The sequence below is a fragment of the Oncorhynchus gorbuscha genome, linkage group LG26 (assembly GCF_021184085.1).
Source record: "Oncorhynchus gorbuscha isolate QuinsamMale2020 ecotype Even-year linkage group LG26, OgorEven_v1.0, whole genome shotgun sequence".
NCBI lineage: Eukaryota > Metazoa > Chordata > Actinopteri > Salmoniformes > Salmonidae > Oncorhynchus > Oncorhynchus gorbuscha.
The window spans coordinates 21,439,313-21,459,648 of NC_060198.1; the positions used below are offsets into that span (position 1 = coordinate 21,439,313).

General features: G+C 43.0%; 1 protein-coding gene and 1 long non-coding RNA gene across 4 annotated transcripts in view; one reads left to right on the forward strand and one right to left on the reverse strand.

Annotated features, from left to right (window-relative positions):
- LOC124015216 (GEM-interacting protein-like) overlaps positions 1 to 20,336 on the reverse strand; it is a 46,312-nt gene that overhangs the window by 15,744 nt on the left and 10,232 nt on the right. For 2 of the 3 annotated variants that reach the window (XM_046330260.1, XM_046330262.1), the window contains exons 3-8: positions 16,730 to 16,873; positions 13,811 to 13,898; positions 11,359 to 11,455; positions 10,540 to 10,591; positions 2,777 to 2,902; positions 247 to 311 (exon numbers count right to left, since the gene is read on the reverse strand). In XM_046330260.1, the coding sequence (XP_046186216.1) occupies positions 247 to 311; positions 2,777 to 2,902; positions 10,540 to 10,591; positions 11,359 to 11,455; positions 13,811 to 13,898; positions 16,730 to 16,873 (572 nt within the window). Of the gene's footprint in view, positions 1 to 246; positions 312 to 2,776; positions 2,903 to 10,539; positions 10,592 to 11,358; positions 11,456 to 13,810; positions 13,899 to 15,840; positions 16,193 to 16,729; positions 16,874 to 20,336 lie in introns of those variants that run through there. The other variant, XM_046330261.1, reaches the window with a different exon arrangement.
- Positions 2,314 to 16,865, forward strand: LOC124015222. Its single transcript, XR_006835120.1, has 3 exons — positions 2,314 to 2,463; positions 2,803 to 2,908; positions 16,664 to 16,865. It is a non-coding gene; the product is annotated as an uncharacterized LOC124015222 (long non-coding RNA).

A 20,336-nucleotide genomic window follows, 5' to 3' on the forward strand; every position in this document is an offset into this window, starting at 1 on the left:
TAAATTCATGCTGTAACACAACAAAATGTGCAAAAAGTCAAGGCACTGCAAAACATTTTAAATTGGTAATTTAGCAGATGCTTTTATGCACAGCGACTTTCAGTGTATTCCACTAAGGTAGCTAATAAAAAACCTGAAGAGTAATCTGATAGGGATTTAATACATTTCTATGCAATATTGTACAAATCATCACATGTACAACCTATACAGTCCCATACACACGAGAGACAACAAAAGCATCCATACCTGCTGAGCCACACAGGACTTAGCCGTTTCTGCTGCCTTTATGATGTTCTTGGCAAACTCTTGCTCTGTAAAACAGACCAGAATAAGTCAGTATGATGGATTATGTGATTGATTTTAGTAAAAAATTATTTATTAGCATTACAATATTGTCAGGCAGTCTTATCAAAAGCTTTTATCCAGACAAATATCAGTATGACTTTTGGAGTTGTTGCATGTTCAATTGAAGTCTTTCAATGGTGATATAACAACCAAAATGTAACATATTAGATCCCATATCAGGCAATCAGACCTCATAGAGAGGAGAGGTCAATTCAGATTGTTAGCTTACATCACCAAATATCAAAATCAATGCTCTGCTTTGGCTGCCTAAGTGCTGCCCTACATCAAGTACACTAATCTGCTGATCTATATTGATGCTGTGGTGTCAGCATTGCAACCATTCAACCAGTGGAGGCTGGTGGAAGGAGCTATAGGAGGAGTAGCTCGTTTTAATGGCTGGAATGGAATAAATGGAACGGAACATGTGGTTTCTATAGGTTTGCCGTGTGATACCTGCCCATTTATCCCATTCCAGCCCAATGAGCTCTTCCTTCCACCAACCTCCACTGTATTCAAGTGTCCACAGTGGCTCAGACCTTTCCCTCTATGGTGACCACTACCCCTACATTGTCACTCTGACCTCTACCCATTTCCTATACACAGCTATCCAAACACAGGTCTGCTTGGCAGCACCTTGGTGAGCTGATCCCTTTGCCCTCCTACAGTACAGAACAGTGCAGTAAAGGTATACTACAGTATTGTATTTTACAGTACGGTATAGCAGAGTACATTACTGTAAAGAAGGCTACAGTACAGAGCAGAACAGTAGGCTGTCCATCCTCCTGCGGTGGCCTGGTTAATCTACCCTGTATTCTCTGTGGGGTTCCCCTGACGGGAGTGGCTGGCCCACTCCATGTTATCCTCATTGGCTACCAACCCTACAGATCTACTTTGTTGTTGTTATCATCTCTGAGTAGGTTTACCGCTCCGTAATACCCTAACAGTGTTTCTCAGGGTCTGTTATACCGCTCCGTAATACCCTAACAGTGTTTCCCAGGGTCTGTTATACCGCTCCGTAATACCCTAACAGTGTTTCTCAGGGTCTGTTATACCGCTCCATAATACCCTAACAGTGTTTCTCAGGGTCTGTTATACCGCTCCGTAATACCCTAACAGTGTTTCTCAGGGTCTGTTATACCGCTCTGTAATACCCTAAGTGTTTCTCAGGGTCTGTTATACCGCTCCGTAATACCCTAACAGTGTTTCTCAAGGTCTGTTATACCGCTCTGTAATACCCTAACAGTGTTTCTCAAGGTCTGTTATACCGCTCCGTAATACCCTAACAGTGTTTCTCAAGGTCTGTTATACCGCTCTGTAATACCCTAAGTGTTTCTCAGGGTCTGTTATACCGCTCCGTAATACCCTAACAGTGTTTCTCAAGGTCTGTTATACCGCTCTGTAATACCCTAACAGTGTTTCTCAAGGTCTGTTATACCGCTCTGTAATACCCTAACAGTGTTCCTCAAGGTCTGTTATACCGCTCTGTAATACCCTAACAGTGTTTCTCAAGGTCTGTTATACCGCTCCGTAATACCCTAACAGTGTTTCTAGGGGTAGGTTATACCGCTCCGTAATACCCTAACAGTGTTTCTCGGGGTGGGTTATACCGCTCCGTAATACCCTAACAGTGTTTCTCAGCCTAAGGGTTCATGGAACCAGTCCGCAATATCTTACTGTCCCTGCAATGGTTAACTGACAATTATTTTCTCTGATATCTTTTCAACCAGTTTTGCTCACCCAAAATGCAAACGGTTCCTATAACAGTCCTTGTAATACCTAAGTTCTACCACCAGAGGGTACTGTGGAGGATACTGTTCATCCTTTCACACAGGGTTCAACCACAAGGTCTATTATCCTATTACAGGTGAGGAATAAACACACATTGTCTAATGGCAGGTTAGGCCTACTTTAGACTCGGCAGTCTTTTCCAGGAATAGAGTGTCTGACTCCTAGTCTTACTTAGGAGAAGAGCTTTGGTTGCTGTAGTTACTGCAGTTCCATACCAGCAAAACAACTTTTGTTACAGAGGGATAAGAGAGCCTTTCGTGTTGTCCTAAAATTATTCTTGTTTATCTTACGTCTTGAGAAGGCTACCTGTCTATGAATGCCAGAAACATGGTATGTACTTCACATTTGGTATGTGAACTATTTCATTTGTTTACATGTAAAGCAAATAGTTAACATACAAGACCATATTTACAAATGTATGTGTTTGTGAATATGTTATAGTAGTTGTAGTTGAATGAGTCTGTACCACATTGCAGTGACACACTATGGGCCATGCCCTCATTTGAGATAGGTGCACTTAGCTTTAAATAATGTGTTTATGTCAATGTATGTCAATGATTTGCAAATAGGAATGAGGAGACAGACAGACTGACTAGCAGGCAGGCAGACAGACAGACACAGAAACACCCACGTCTCCACTCACCCAGGCTGATTCTCTTTTCCATCCAGGCCAGCAGGTCCTTGGCGTAGCGGCACCACATCTTGGCATACTGCAGGGCCAGCTCCACGCCTCCCTCACAGCGACACAGGGCCAGGTCTGCTTCCTGGGCTGAGAGTGAGTACATCAGCATCACTGCATATCTTCTCTACCTCACCCTGATAGCCCACAGTCAGGAGGTTTTTAACCCCAAAACACACACAACTGGGCAGTCTGGACCCCCACGGGGCATCCAAGACCCCTCTCCCCCCTAATTCCCAAGGAAAAGGTTGGGCTCACAGGCATGCTTTGTGTTCCATACTACCAATAATGTGTAATCCGAATAATTTGTCATCAAAGAAGGAATAAAAGAGAAGAGACAAAAAAGGGTCTCTCCTATTTCTCAAATACGTAAGTTCATCAGAAACATAGCTGTTTCCACAGCAGGTTTGTGGTTTAGCCAAACAAACTCTATGGAGAAGAGAGACTGAAAACGACTGGTAATCAGGGCTTGTCCTCAGAGTCCGCAAGGTCCAAGTGCCGCCGTTGTCCACAGGGTCTCTGTCTCAGCACAAGTGGTCACTACTACACCAACACCGGTAGAGGTCTGGTCATCTCAAAGCATGCATAGCAAGAGGTCATCACGTTGGATATCTAGGAAGGAAATTATCCTGTCCAGTTTAGATTAGGCCTGGAAGCAGCTGAACAGACAGTGCTTTAGCAGTCAGAAGTACAGAAAAGAAAAGAGAGAGAAAAGGTTCCAAACAGGCTTTTTAGGTATAACTCCTCTCCCCGCTCTACCTCTCTCCTCTCCCCCTCCCTCCAGTGCCTGTTCTTACCGCTCCCCTCTTCAGTCAGAGAGAGAGAGAAAACGTGACGGTCTGAGAAGATTACCGTGGCAACTCCTTGGTGCCAGAGTGCTGTAATCGACGTGGCAACATCAGAGTAGGTGTGTTGTGGTTGTTATGGAGTCAGGGTGTTGGTGTGACTGACAGCAGTCTGAAGTCAGTCAGCTGCTCGCTCTCTCTCTCCCTGTTGTCTTCCAGTGACAGCGGATGGCGATGTGCAACAATCCTGCAATGCATGTCATGTGCTTCCTTCCTTCCTCCCTCTCCTTTATATTCTCTTTCCCCCGGTCTGTCCTTTTCTTCCCCTCACTAGTTCTCTTGCAATGTCACTATCAGCACCGCTGTCCTTTCACCTGTCCACAGTCGAACTGCATGCAAAGAAATCTAGCAATACTGCAGTCTTCTGGCAAGTCTAATTCCTGTTTCACTTCTTCTCCAACACAGATGTGTAGTCCTATACACTCCAATTCTGAGCTCAAGTCCTCTCTGTGTGTTGTCAGACGTCCCTCTCAGTTCCAAAAGTGAGAGCAGAGAAAATATGTTCCTACAGGGCATAGAGCTCTTGAAACAGGTAACTCCATGTCTGAGAAAAAATCCACAAAAACGGTTAAGACTCTGTAGCGAGTGTTGTTCTGCGTTGATCTCGCTCTCTCTCTTGCTCCCAGTCTCGTTCTCGTGGGCACACCTTCACATTTCAGCAATGAGTGTCTCTGTGCCACCTGTGTGTGTGTGTGTGTGTGTGTGTGTGTGTGTGTGTGTGTGTGTGTGTGTGTGTGTGTGTGTGTGTGTGTGTGTGTGTGTGTGCGTCTGTCCCCCTTCCCTTCGCTCTGCCTGTGCTGGCTTCGGGGACTATGGATTATCCAGAGAGGGCAGGTCCAGATTGTGGAGTGACAGGCTTTAGATCACAACCAGGTTTTACCTCCTGGTGTGTGTGTGTGCGTGTGTCTGACAGACCATGTCAGGAGGACTAAGAGGGTGGATGGGGTGAGGAACTGGTTAGAGCTCAGTACAAACTGTTTATTGGTGCTCCTTCTTACAGCGTTTTTTCCTGTACTTGTATCTCTACCTGTACTTGTACCTCTACCTCTACCTGTATCTTTCCTCCCCATCTCTCTCTTTCTCACCCCCTCCCAATCTCTCCCTCTCCCTTTGTCTCTCTGTCTCAGTTGAGAGAACGTCATAGCTGTAGGTTAGTGGAGTTACAGTATGTCAGGAATATTGATATGACTGTCAGAATGTCAACTTGTGTTACACAAGTGCCAAAACTAGTTAGTTACAAAAGCTCAGAACTTGGTCCATGCTGTTATTTGCCCTTGACACCAATTAAGACAGTTAAACAACACAGTTGACACACGCACATATACAGTGCAAGGATCAATCAATGTCAACCCGACGGGACTGACAACAGGTATTACAGAAAGCAGGCCACGCCATGGTCCACTCAACTCATCAGCCATACCACCCTACCCCCACCGCTCGCTCCTATCCACAGCCCCACCCCGCGCCCCTCCATTTGGCTTATTACAGATAATCTCCAAACTGGTGGGGGGTAGCTGGGAGAATTTGGGATTGGGAAGAGTGGATTGGGTTAGGGCAGAAAACTGCATTAGATGTAACTGAATGAAGAGAGAGGAGGAGGGCACTCAGAGGGAAGGTATAGCTATATGCTTAGTAACATGATAAATAAGAGGTGCTCCGGGGTGAAGTTTCTCCAAGCTGCAGATCTAGGATCAGCTTCCCCTCCCCCAATCCTAGCCTTAATCATTTGTGGGGAAAATGTCAAACTGACCAAAATATAGTATTTGATAGTTTCAAATACATGCAACTTAAAAGTGACCTATTACAATTTCACATCTTTTGGACATCAGAGCAACCTTTAGGGAATCTTGATTCAGAAAAGGATGTTCATATGATAGGGAAGATATAAACTCAGCAAAAAAAGAAACTACATCCCACTGTCAACTGTGTTCATTTTCAGAAAAGTTAACATATCTAAATATTTGTATGAACAAGATTGAACAACTAAGACAAACTGAACAAGTTCCACAGACATGTGACTAACAGAAATGGAATAATGTGTCCCTGAACAAAGGGGAGGGGGGGAATCAAAAGTAACAGTCAGTATCTGGTGTGGCAACCAGCTGCATTATAAGTATGGCAGTGCATCTCCTCCTCATGGACTGACCCAGATTTGACAGTTCTTGCTGTGAGATGTTAACCCACTCTTCCACCAAGGCAGCTACAAGTTCCCGGACATTTCTGGGGGGGAATGGCCTTAGCCCTCATCCTCTGATCCAACAGGTCCCAGGCATGCTCAATGGGATTGAGATCCGGGCTCTTCGCTGGCCATGGCAGAACACTGACAATCGTGTCTTGCAGGAAATCACACACAGAACGAGCAGTATGGCTGGTGGCATTGTCATGCTGGAGGGTCATGTCAGGATGAGCCTGCAGTACCACATGAGGGAGGAGGATGTCTTCCCTGTAAAGCACTGCGCTTGCAAATGCCTGCAATGACAAAAAGCTCAGTCCGATGACTGACCTTCCACCTCCAAATCGATCCCGCTCCAGAGTACAGGCCTCGGTGTAATGCTCATTCCATCAACGATAAATGTGAATCCGACCATCACCCCTGGTGAGACAAAACCGCCACTCGTCAGTGAAGAGCACTTTTTGCCATTCCTGTCTGGTCCAGCGACGGTGGGTTTGTGCCCATAGGCGATGTTGTTACCGGTGATGTCTGGCGAGGACTTGCCTTACAACAGGCCTACTACAAGCCCTCAGTCCAGCCTCTCTCAGCCTATTGCGGACAGTCAGCACTGATGGAGGGATTGTGCGTTCCTGGTGTAACTTGGGCAGTTGTTGTTGCCATCCTGTACCTGTCCCGCAGGTGTGATATTCAGATGTACAAATCCTTTGCAGGTGTTTTTACATGTGGTCTGCACCTGCGAGGACAATCAGCTGTCTGTCCTGTCTCCCTGTAGCGGTCTTAGGCGTCTCACAGTGCGGACATCGCAATTTATTGCCCTGGCCACGTCTGCAGTCCTCATGCCTCCTTGCAGCATGACTAAGGCACGTTCACGCAGATGAGCAGGGACCCTGGGTAATTTTCTTTTGGTGTTTTTCAGAGTCAGTAGAAAGGCCTCTTTAGTATCCTCAGTTTTCATAACTGTGACCTTAATTGCCTACCGCCTGTAAGCTGTTAGTGTCTTAACGACCGTTCAATAGGTGCATGTTCATTAATTGTTCATGGTTCATTGAAAAAGCATGGGAAGAACTGCCCCTAATCGTGGTATTTTGGCTTTATACCACACCCTCTCCTGCCTTATTCCTGAATTATATCAGTCAGTCAAAAGAGGGTGTCTTGTCCTGCTCCTGAAATCTGCTCCTGTATTCATCCCAGTCATCAGCAGCAGAGTATTGGGGTAGGTGCATGTCTGACATCAATGTTTGCACAATTACAATGGTAGTTTAATTTCCCCATTATCTCACTAGTCCTTTCTGTCTCGTTTGTAGTTTTTTTGTCTCTCAGGCTGAACAATGCTCTTTTCAATCCTCACTCTGTGCTCACTCTTCCCTTCGGTCTGTTTCTCTCTTTCCCTTCCCATCCCTTTATGGAAAAACCATATGATTTCACATATGGAAAATCACATGATGTTTTGCACATGTAAAATAAAATTTCACATGTGAAGTGTCACATGTAAAACCATGTGGTTTTGGAACACTTCACATGTGATTCCGCAACAAAGCCTCCTTCACTCACGCCGCCAAGCTTACCCTAGTAAAACTGACTATCCTACCGATCCTCCACTTCGGCGATGTCATCTACAAAATTGCTTCCAACAATCTACTCAGCAAACTGGATGCAGTTTATCACAGTGCCATCCGTTTTGTCACTAAAGCACCTTATACCACCCACCACTGTGACTTGTATGCTCTAGTCGGCTGGCCCTCGCTACATATTCTTCGCCAGACCCACTGGCTCCAGGTCATCTACAAGTCCATGCTAGGTAAAGCTCAGGGTTAGGGTTAGGGTTAACCCTAACCCTTATCTCAGTTCACTGGTCACGATGGCAACACCCATCCGTAGCACGCGCTCCAGCAGGTGTATCTCACTGATCATCCCTAAAGCCAACACCTCATTTGGCCGCCTTTCGTTCCAGTACTCTGCTGCCTGTGAGTGGAACGAATTGCAAAAAACATTGCTGAAGTTGGAGACTTTTATGTCCCTCACAAACATCAGCTATCTGAGCAGCTAACTGATCGCTGCAGCTGTACATAGTCTATTGGTAAATAGCCCACCCATTTTCACCTACCTCATCCCCACACTGTTTTTATTTATTTACTTTTCTGCTCTTTTGCACACCAATATCTCTACCTGTACATGACCATCTGATCATTTATCACTCCAGTGTTAATCTGCAAAATTGTAATTATTCGCCTACCTCCTCATGCCTTTTGCACACCTTGTATATAGACTCCCCTTTTTTTCTACTGTGTTATTGACTTGTTAATTGTTTACTCCATGTGTAAGTCTGTGTTGTCTGTTCACACTGCTATGCTTTATCTTGGCCAGGTCGCAGTTGCAAATGAGAATTTGTTCTCAACTAGCCTTCCTGGTTAAATAAAGGTGAAATAATAAAAAATAAAAAAATATGATATTTCACATGATCACATAACCTTTCACATGTGGATTAACATTTTCACATGATGCCCTGCAGACAAAAATTAGTTGTTAGGATGTCGCCGGAACATCACGAAATTAGCTGCAGTGTTTTCAACTTACACACTTTGACATACATGATTACATTGTGTATGTTTATTTATACAGTAATTATTATTCAACATGTCCTCACGTGGGATTTGAACTCACAACCTCTTGGTTCACAGCATTACAATCTTCCTGCTACGTCACCATGTCTGTGTCATTGACAGATTTCACCTGTATTCTTATACTTTGGACTTAAGTAAATCTCAGATTTGTATAATACACCCAATAAAAACAAATATTTATCATAGTGATTCAGGAGTAACATTGAAACAGAATAATACACTTCACCAACATTAGACAACTATACAGAAAACCCTCAAATTGCAGAATTAAGTAAATAAAATCAATGATGGGAGAACAGTCAGATTAACGGATATAACAAAAGCAATGCAGATGGCAGTCTTTTGTTAAGTGCAGAGACGTATTATAGGTAATTAATTCATGTGTAGGGAACTTCTGAGAATGCTACAGGTTTTGTGGCGCAGCAGAAAGCGTACTTCAAACCCCAGGTGGTGTCATATTGAAAAGTCAGTACTAAGTGACATTGCTTGTCCTAATATTTATATATTTCTTAATTCCATTCTTTGACTTTTAGATTTGTGTGTATTGTTGTGAATTGGTAGACACAACTGCCCTGTTGGCGCTAGGAACACAAGCATTTAGTTACACCCGCAATAACATCTGCTAAATATGTGTACGTAAATTTGATTTGATGTCAAATGTAATCATATTATCATATTTAAAAAAAAAACTATACTATTTTAGCTGATCAGCGTGTCAGATAACTTAAAACCCCTATACCATTTCATTACTTCCCTTAACTGTTTTAACATGTTGAGCTGAAATTTTCACGTGAAAACCAAAAAAGACACATATGAGGTCAGTTGTTCACACCTGAAACTACATGTTCACATGTATTCACCACCTGTTCATTGTGAGGAAGAAAACATGTTCTCAACTCACATGTGGAATATGTAGTTTCACATGTGAAAACCTAACTCTCTCATGTGGAATGCGTGAAATGAGTGAGTAAAAATAAAATTTGCACTATCGCGTGAAAAACGTGAAAATGTTGTCATGTGTATTTTCATGGCATCCACATGTTGTCACATTTATTTCACATGAGATCACGTTCTCACTTGTGCTTAAATGTTTTTACGTGTAGTTACATGTTGTCACATGTTGTCATATTAACTTCACGTAAGATCACGTGAAATTAATGTCGTTTTCCATAAGGGATCTCACCCCCTCTCTTTTTACCATCCCTCTCTACCTCTCATATCCCTCCCTTTTCCCCCCTCACCCACATTTCTCCCTTCCTCTATCTCCTTCTCTCACATCCCTTCCTTCCTTCCCCTCTTCCTTCCTCCCTCCCTCCCTCTCCTGTTTGATGGATATGTCTGAGGGGTAAACTAGAGAGCATCTGTCTGAACCTCTAATCCTCTCTCTCCCCCCACCCTCTCCAGTCTTCTCCTAATCTCGTTAACACAGAGGCAATTAGCACCACGGGCTAATTACACCTCAACAAGAGGTTGAATAAGTGGAGATTCACCACCGTGACTGGCTGTCACCCCACTAGTCCCGCCCACACCACTCATCACATCCCACCTGGATTCGCTGTCTGTTAGTGTCAGTCACCGGGCAGTGTTTCCAGAAGAGAATGGCTTGGACTCTTGCATCCCTTTCACATAAAGACCAAAACCCCACTAATTTACCATGCCTGCATTTTTATACCAGCCTTTTCGTATATCTGAAAATCATAGGGGGTAGAAAACATGGAAAAATAAAAGCCACCTAAAGACCTAGCCATGATTCCTGCATGATTCCTGCACTAAAACTTACTTAGGCTAAGAGCCCCGCCCAGCCCTGCTCTGCTCTTTGCCTAAGTAAGTTTTAGCTGTGGGAGCTAATGCGAGTATTCATGTCTCTGGCAAGGTTACTCATCACACTGAACCAACAAACCACCTCCGTTACTCACACCAGAGTTGGGGTCAATTCGAGTCAGTCCAATACAACTGATTTGAATTTAACAAAAAAAAAAGAAAAACACACATGCATACAACACACCACGTTCTGTATAAGCACTCTGTGACATCTGCTGATGTAAAAAAAAGCCTAATTAAATGAATTTTATTTCATTACAAACATACCGGATAGACCTCCATCTTTGTCATCACCATCTGGGGGGTAGACATCCTCACACTGCAGGGCAGAATACAGACCATTACACAGAGAAATGGATTTGGAGACAAGACGATACACACTGTACTTCATATCAGTAGAATATGAGTGTCATGCCTTGGTCATTGTATTTTGTGTTTTCGTTATATGTTTGGTCAGGCCAGGGTGTGACATGGGTTTATGTTGTTGTATTTCGTATTGGGGTTTTTGTATTATTGGGATTGCGGCTGATTAGGGGTGTTGTATAGGCTTGGCTGCCTGAGGCGGTTCTCAATCAGAGTCAGGTGATTCTCGTTGTCTCTGATTGGGAACCGTATTTAGGTAGCCTGAGTTTCGCTTTGTATTTCGTGGGTGATTGTTCCTGTCTCTGTGTAGTGTTCACCAGATAGGCTGTAATAGGTTTCAAGTTCCGTTTGTTGTTTTGCTTTTGTTTAGTTATTTCATGTATCGTTTTTTTCCTTCATTAAAGTCATGAGTAACCACTACGCTGCATTTCGGTCCGACTCTCTTTCGACAAACGAAGAACGCCGTTACAATGAGCAGAACCTAAGTTCAAATGATTCCCCTGTTGGCTAGTACAAATGGTACCAAAAGTATCAACACAATGGAGCACCAGACTAGAAAAAAATGTGATTGACTGACAGAGAGAACATAGTAACGATTGATTGATTGTTTGTTTATAGGCTGGGTATCTGTAAAGCACTTTGTGACAACTGCTGGTGTAAAAAATGGCTTTCCAAAATAATTTTGATTAGTTGCTTGATTGACTGATAGTACTGCTCCCCTACCGTCAGATGATCCAGCTCAGTGTTGTCTGTGGTTTCCGTAGAGACGGTCTCAGCAATCGACTGGGAGTCAGGGTCTGGAAACATCTCCTCTACAGTGCTGATGGATCAGAGGGCCGATACACGTTATAATGGCTTTGTGAAGCCTTCGTAAACCCTTCATAATGCCTAGACGCTTCACTTATTATTTATGTGCAAATTCTTACTATACTTAACAAAAATATAAATGCAACATGCCACAATTTCAAAAATGCTACCGAGTTGCATATAAAGAAATCAGTCAATTTAAATAAATTCATTTGACCCTAATCTGAATTTAAGTATGCTCTCTCTAATTCTCTTTCTTTCTTTCGCTCTATGGAACCCTGACCTGTTCACCGGATGTGCTACCTGTCCAAGACTTGCTGTTTTCAACTCTCTAGAGACGGCAGGAGCGGTAGAGATACTCTCAATGATCGGCTATGAAAAGCCAACTGACATTTACTCCTGAGGTGCTGACCTGTTGCACCCTCGACAACTACTGTGATTATTATTATTTGACGATGCTGGTCATTTATGAACATTTTAACATCTTGGCCATGTTCTGTTATAATCTCCACCCAGCACAGTCAGAAGAACTGGCCACCCCTCATAGCCTGGTTCCTCTCTAGGTTTCTTCCTAAGTTTTGGCCTTTCTAGGGAGTTTTTCCTAGCCACCGTGCTTCTACACCTGCATTGCTTGCTGTTTGGGGTTTTAGGCTGGGTTTCTGTACAGTACTTTGAGATATCAGCTATATAAATACATTTGATTTGAACAAATCAAAATATATTTGATATTTGATATTCTTCAAAGTAGCCACCCTTTAAATTGATAACAGTTTTGCACACTTGTCATTCTCTCAACCACCTTCACCTGGAATGCTTTTCCAACAGTCTTGAAGGAGTTTCAACATATGCTGAGCACTTGTTGGCTGCTTTTCCTTCCCTCCGCGGTCCAACTCATCCCAAACCATCTCAATTGGGTTGAGGTTAGGTGATGGTGTAGGCCAGGTCATGTGATGCAGCACTCCATCACTCTCCTTCTTGGTCAAATAGACCTTACACAGCCTGGATGCGTGATGGGTCATTGTCCTGTTGAAAGACAAATGATTGCCCCACTAAGCACAAACCAGATGGGATGGTGTATCACTGCAGAATGCTGTGGTAGCCATGCTGGTTAAGTCTAACTTGAATTCTAAATAAATCACTGACAGTGTCACCAGCAAAGAACCCCCACACCTCCATGCTTCACGATGGGAACCACACTTGTGGAGATCATCTGTTCACCTACTCTGTGTCTCAAAGAGACGGCTTTTGGAACCAAAACTCTCAAATCTGGACTCATCAGACCAAATGACAGTTTTCCACCAGTCTAATGTCCATTGCTTGTGTTTCTTGGCCCAAGCAAGTCTCTTCATATCGGTGCCCTTTAGTCGTGGTTTCTTTGCAGAAATTCGACCATGAAGGCCTGATTCACTCAGTCTCCTCTGAATAGTTGATGCTGAGATGTGTCTGTTACTTGATCTCTGTGAAGCATTTATATAGGCTTCAATTTCTGAGGCTGGTAACTCTAATGAACTTATCCTCTGCAGCAGAGGTAACTCTGGGTCTTCCTTTCCTGTGCCGGTCCTCATGAGAGCCAGTTTCATCATAGCGCTTGATGGTTTTTGCGACTGCACTTGAAGAAACATTCAAAGTTCTTAAAATGTTCCGCATTGACTGACCTTCATGTCTTAAAGTAATGATGGACTGTCATTTCTCTTTGCTTATTTGAGCTGTTCTTGCCATAATATGGACTTGCCCATAAGGTATACCTTCTGTATACCACCCCTACCTTGTCAAAGCACAACTGGCTCAAACGCATTGAGAAGGAAAGAAATTCCAGAAATTAAATTCTAACAAGGCACACCTGTTAACTGAAATGCATTCCAGGTGAGTACCTCATGAAGCTGGTTGAGAGAATTCCAAGAAGTGTGCGAAGCTGTCATCAAGGCAAAGGGTGGCTATTTTGAAGAATCTAATATATATATATATATTTTTTTTTAACACTTTTTTGGTTACTACATGATTCAATATGTGTTATTTCATAGTTTTGATGTCTTCACTATTATTCTACAATGTAGAAAATAGTAAAAAATAATTAAAAAAATAAATAAATGAGTAGGCGGGTCCAAAATTTTGACTGGTACTGCATGTACACAGATGTAAGCAGAATAATATACTTGGTTTACAATCCCATGTAGGTGTACACTTCCTCTCTGGCAACTAGTAGCAGACAACCTACCCCCAACAAATAAAAAATATGTAACTAAATATGTAGCTAAATAACTCAAATGTAAAACATGTCAAGGTGTTCTGAATGATGGACTGATTATAATGTGGAGGGTGACAATGGTAATACGTGTACATGATGAGTGAATCTAAAAGTCAGACTTACGAGTTGACCAAAGAGAGTTCAAAATTATCGAAGTCCCGGAAGATCTCGCTGTAGCGCTTAGTCTCTGATTTGTTGGGGACCTTCACCTCTGGGGTAAAAGATGGATGACAAACATGTGAGCAAGAGAGGCCAAATGATCACTCTTTCTTTTTCATAAAATAAACATTACACACAAAACACACAAGTTGAAATTGCTTTTTTGCAGCTCTGTTAAAAATAAAAGCTTACAAAATATCTTCTATTTTTAGAAATAACAAATAAAGGGGTAAACCAACAGCCAACACCCAGTCATAAAACAATGTGTGAGGAAATAAAGAGTTTGTGGATTTGAAGGCTGCTGGTGGTGGTGGTGGTTATTGAGGCCTCAGATGTGTGATTGTATGTTTGTGTAAAAGGCATTTGTTGTAACACTGTTGTCTTTCAATTCTCCAGCCTCTGGTGAAAAACATATATCACTGTTGGTCACCCATTATAACACACTGAGTACTGCTGAGATGGCTCAGAATGGTTATAAAAACCTTTGTGTGAATGACAGATAAGAACATTTCCTTTTTATATAACATCTAATATGGGAAGGACTGCAACTAATCTGAGAAAAAGAGAAATGCAACTCCAACAAAAGGGGTTCTATTCATTTCCTAGCCTGGTTAGGCCAGACTGAATGCTGTGCTCAGTACTGAGTGCAGTATTCAGTCTGGTTTAACCAGGCTATGCATTTACAGTATACAGTTTACAGTATAGGCTGGGGAAAATACAGGTTGATGACACCCAAAACTGAATGATGGTACATTATCCCTGAGTGAACTACAACCTAATGCTGTAGTCTCTCTCAACATACGTTTGTGGGCTAGCATCAAGTGCTGAGACTGCATATGAGGCTAAAAACCTATAGGAATCTGTTACAGTTGAAGCTGACTGTGTATCACTTTAAGGGCAGTTAATATGCAAAAATACTCAACTCCCGGTGTTAACAGATGAAAAAAAATCTACATCTCTCCTCCCTCTCTTTCGCTCTCTGTCTCCATTTAGGTCAACCACATCCTGCTTGTGATGTGTGTCATGTTTTGCTCAGAAGACACAAAGTCCTTGTTTTTCCCCTTAGCAGAGTTCTGTTCATATGGCAGTCGAAGACAGGTACGAGATAGTAGAACTGTACACAACCAAGCTCTGCCAAAGTTCAGCTCTATAGCGCAAATTAAATTTAAAAGCAATGTTCCTGCGTGTCCACGGAGACTGCATTCACAGTAAACGCTGCATATGTCAGCTCAATCAGAAATTAACTTCAACTGTTAAGCGAGCTATAGTGCTGAACTTTGTGATATGGATTGAATCAAGCCCTTAGTCTAACAGAAAGCAGGGCCCTATAGCCTACTGTGCATGTCAGAGTTCTAGAGGGAGCTCGAGAGTGGGTTCAAATAGTATTTGTTTTCCTTCCAACCATTTTCTCTTAAATCATTAGGACTGATGTCCCTGACTTCATGGTTTCAAGAGCTTAATTTGAAAAAAAAGTTTCACGAATGGCGCACACCAATATGCAAAATGGAGGATGAGTTCAGGAGGTTCACTGATCCTGCACTGACTGGGAGGATGTAGCATGCAACCACACATGCACACTCACACACACACACACACACGTTTGTTTTATTATCCTTGTGGGGACCAAACAATTGATCTCCATTCAAAATCATATTTTCCCTAACCCCTAACCTAACCCTAAATCTCTAACTTCTAACCCTAAACCTAACCCCTAAGCCTAAAATAGCCTTTTTCCTTGTGAAGACCGGTGAAACTTGTCCGAAGTATCCTTGTGAGAACTTCTGGTCTCCACAAGGACAGTAAAACCAAAAACACACACATACACACACCTTCCCTGAAACATTTTCTCACCTCCTTTTCTACCTAAATGGATGGTTTCCCAGACCCAGATGGAGACTATTCTCCATAGAGCATGCTTTAGTCCAGGAGTAGGCTGAGCACTGGAAACTGGCCCAAATGACAACAATCTTCTGTTTTCTCTTATTGTTACTCACCTGGGGTTTTGGAGTGCTCCTTCTCTTTAACTTGGGGTTGTTCTTCCCTCTCCATCTCTATTTCAGACTAAATATCACAAGTGCACCTAGCCCCAAACTACCATATAGCACAGCAACCCCATCAATGTTCCTCGCACCACCAGCAACGTTCAATCAACCTTCTATCAATCAATCTATCAATTCCATCAACATTAGCAATGCCTACTCGTTCACAAGACAAACAGCAGCTACAGAGCAGGAAATAAGCTCGAGTTCCTCTAGATGCACTCAATCACACTAACATTTGACTAGAACACTGCTGCTGTCTGGTAAAGTGCTTGGGTTTGACCCTTCTCTTCTTGCTCTCTCAGAGTTATCTTCCTCTAGTGCAGAGAGAGGTTGGCCAATACGGTTTCACCATCATGATAAGAGGAAGTGTGATTCTATACAATGTAGGTCACACCTACATTGTCACACTGAACATAGAGAGTGTGCAGGAGGAAAAAGAGAGAAAAAGTGATTCTGCGTTTGCAGAAAGTATTAGTGCACTTGCCTCTGTGTTATACTGTTTGTGTTGTGCAGATGTTCAGAGGTCAAACTTTGACCTCTAAAATGATATCTCTCATGGGTGTTGAAAGCTGAATGATATTATGCACATCTCTGCAATTCAAACTCAACAGCAACCTCTTGAGATTGCAATCTCATAGTCCTCACCAGTGTCGTAGTAGGCAGTAAACATTTTGAAACGGAGTGAAATGGGAATACTAATTGTAACTTTACTAACTGTAACTATGCCCAATAACAACAAATGTTTCCTTTTTCTGTTGCAAACGTTTTGTTACAGTGTAACCCATGATAGTGAGGTAAAAATGTCCAGGAGATGGATTCTAGGGTGCTGAGACTGACCGACCTGTGATGGAGCGACACAGCATGGTGAGGGCGTGGCTGACTGGAGGTCGACCCATGGATGGGTAGCATTCCACCAGGGGATGGAGAGACTGCTGTATGGCCTGGAGCCCCATGGACACATGCAGCTGGTTAGGACCACCCAGCTCTGGGAGGGAAGGTGGGAGGGAAAGAGAGAAAGATAAAATATTTAGATTGAGAGATTACGCACTGTAAAAATAAATAAAAATAAAATAAAGTTGTGTGTGTTTGTGTGGTAATTTGTCAACTAAAACACTATATACATTTCTATAGTCAATTGGCACAGTGGTGACCCGTCATTCAGGGCCTTTGGGGCAGAGCAGCAATTACAGCCTCAAGTCTTCTTGGGTATGACGCTACAAGCCTGGCACACCTGTATTTGGAGAGTTTCTCCCATTCTTCTCTGCAGATCCTCACAGGTTTGATGGGGAGCGTTGCTGCACAGCTATTTTCAGGTCTCTCCAGAGATGTTCGATCGGGTTCAAGTCCGGGCTCTGGCTGGGCCACTCAGGGACATTCAGAGACTTGTTCTGAAGCCACTCCTGCGTTGTCTCGGCTGTGTGCTTAGGGTTGTTGTCTTGTTGGAAGGTGAACCTTCGCCCCAGGCTGAGGTCCTGAGTGCTCTGAAGCAGGTTGTCATCAAGGATCTCTGTACTTTGCTCCATTCATCTCTGCCTCGATTGTAACTAGTCTCCCAGTCCCTGCCGCTGAAAAACACCACCAAAACATGATGCTGTCACCACCATGCTTCACCATAAGGATGGTGCCAGGTTTCCTCTAGCTGTGACACTTGGCATTCAGGCCAAGAGTTCAATCTTAGTTTCACCAGACCAGAGAATCTTGTTTCTCATGGTCAGAGTCTTTAATTGCCTTTTGGCAAACTCCAAGTGGGCTGTCATGTGCATTTCACTGAGGAGTGGCTACCGTCCATTCCATAAAGGCCTGATTAGTGGAGTGCTGCATAGATGGGAGAACCTTCCAGAAGGACAACCATCTCCACAGAGGAACTCGAGCTCTTTCAAAGTGACCATCGGGTTTCTGGTCACCTCCTTGACCAAGGTCCTTCTCCCCCCAATTGCTCAGTTTGACCGGGCAGCCAACTCTAGGAATAATCTAGGTGATTCTAAACTTATTCTATTTAAGAATGATGGAGGCCACTGTGTTCTTGGGGACCTTCAATGCTGCAGAAGTGATCTGTGCCTCGACAAAATCCTGTCTCGGATCTCTACAGACAATTACCTCAACTTCATGGCTTGGTTTTTGCTCAGACATACACTGTTAACTGTGGGACCTTATATAGACAGGTGTGTGCTTTTCCAAATCATGTTCAATCAATTGAATTTACCACAGGTGGACTCCAATCAAGTTGTAGAAACTTCAAGGAAGATCAATGGAAACAGGAAGCACCGGAGCTCAATTTTGAGTCTCATAAAAAAGGGTCTGAATACTTATGTAAGTATTTCTGTTTTTTTATTTATTTTTAATACATTTGCAAAAAAATCTAAACTGTTTTCGCTTTGTCATTATGGGGTACTGAGTGTAGATTTCTGAGGATTTGTTTTTATTTAATCCATTTTAGAATAAGTCTAACGTAACCAAAAAAAAGCAAAGGTGTCTGAATACTTTCTGAAGGCACTGTATCGTATATATATATATATATATATATTTATATATATGTTGTTGTTGTTCTTGTCTGTTTTGCATGCTATTTTGGCATTAATATGTGTCAGTTTGCAAACAATGTAAAAAAATAGATAAAATCATTGCGTTTAATAAAGCTGCATACAAACATTCTCTTTTTTGCTTTGTTGAGTCAGGCAGCTCCAAAATGCAGGTGTTGCCATTGGTTTAGTGTTGGGGGTATGCCCCACAAGATTTACATGCTAAAATCGCCACTGAATTGGCATATCAGACAATATGCCTGCATGCCCTGCAACTTGCATTGGAATCGGAAGTAGGATGGCGACCCCTTGAGGCATGGTCGGTAGTAACATGAATAACACTATTTAACATGTCAAATAGTATACATATGATATGAGTAATATGTAAACATTATTCAAGTGTCCTTATTTAAAGTGACTAGTGATCCATTTATTAAAGTGTCCAGTAATTGGGTCTCCATGTAGACAGCAGCCTCTCTGAGTTACTGCTGTTTAGCAGTCTGATGGCCTTGAGATAGAAGCTGTTTTTCAGCCTCTCGGTCCCAGCTTTGATGCACCTGTACTGACCTTGCCTTCTGGATGGTAGCGGGGTGAACAGGCAGTGGCTCGGGTGGTTGTTGTCTTTGATGATCTTTTTTTGCCTTCCTGTGACATCAGGTGCTGTAGGTGTTCTGGAGGGCAGGTAGTTTTCCCCCGGTGATGCATTATGCAAACAGCATCACCCTCTAGAGAGCCTTTCGGTTGAGGGCGGAGCAGTTGCCGTACCAGACTGTGACACAGCCCGACAGGATGCTCTCGATTGTGGATATGTAAATGTTAGTCAGAGTTTTGGGTGACAAGCTACATTGATTCATCCTGCTGAGGTTGAAGAGGTGCTGTTGCGCCTTCTTCACCACACTTGTCTGTGTGGGTGAAACATTTCAGTTTGTTGATGAGGTGTACACCGAGGAACTTAAAACTTTCCACTTTCTCCACTGCTGTCCCTTCGGTGTGGATAAGGGGATGCTCCCTCTGCTGTTTACTGAAGTACACGATCATCTCCTTTTTTTTTGTTGAAGTTGAGTGAAAGGTTGTTTTCCTGACACCACACTCCGAGCGCCGTAGCTCTCCAGGAACAGGGTTGGGCAGCTCTGCTATAGGTTGTCTCCTCGTTGTTGCTAATCAAGCCCACTACTGTTGTGTCGTCTGCTAACTTGATGATTGAGTTGGAGGCGTGCATGGGTGAACAGGGAGTACAGGAGGGGGCTGAGCATGCACCCTTGTGGGGCCCCAGTGTTGAGGGTCAGTTAGGTGGATATGTTGTTTCCTACCTTCACCACTTGAGGTGGCCCATCAAGAAAGGCCAGGACCCAATTGTACAGGGTGGGGTTGAGGCCCAGGGCCTCCAGCTTGATGATGAGTTTGGAGGGTACTACGGTGTTGAATGCTGAGCTGTAGTCAATGAACAGCATTCTTACATAGGTATTCCTTGTGTTAAATATCCTTGTTGATTAACCAGGACCTGAATATGACTGCATGCAATTTAATAATTTAACACATTTTTTACATACTTATTACGCATTGATTACACTATCACTCGTATTTCATATGTCACAACGATTCATTGATTCATATTCTAGGATGCTGGTAAAGTTTTGTCCAGAGCCCCTGCTCTCCACTATAGCTCTGTCTCGACAGTCCTGGTCATGAAAAAAAAGCTAGCTAGCTGATGACTGCAAATAATGTTCTTCCCCAAAAACATAGCAAAACTTCATCATCGGTTTCAGTAGATATAGTTAGCTAGCTAACCATCTAGCTAGGTGTCATCTAAAATACCCCTAATTTATAAGAACGTTCTCATTTGATTTATGGTGGTCGAACCCATCTGTATGAAAATAGCCACAATAAGGAATAGCCACAATAGTGTAATTTGCGATTAGCCTTCAAAAT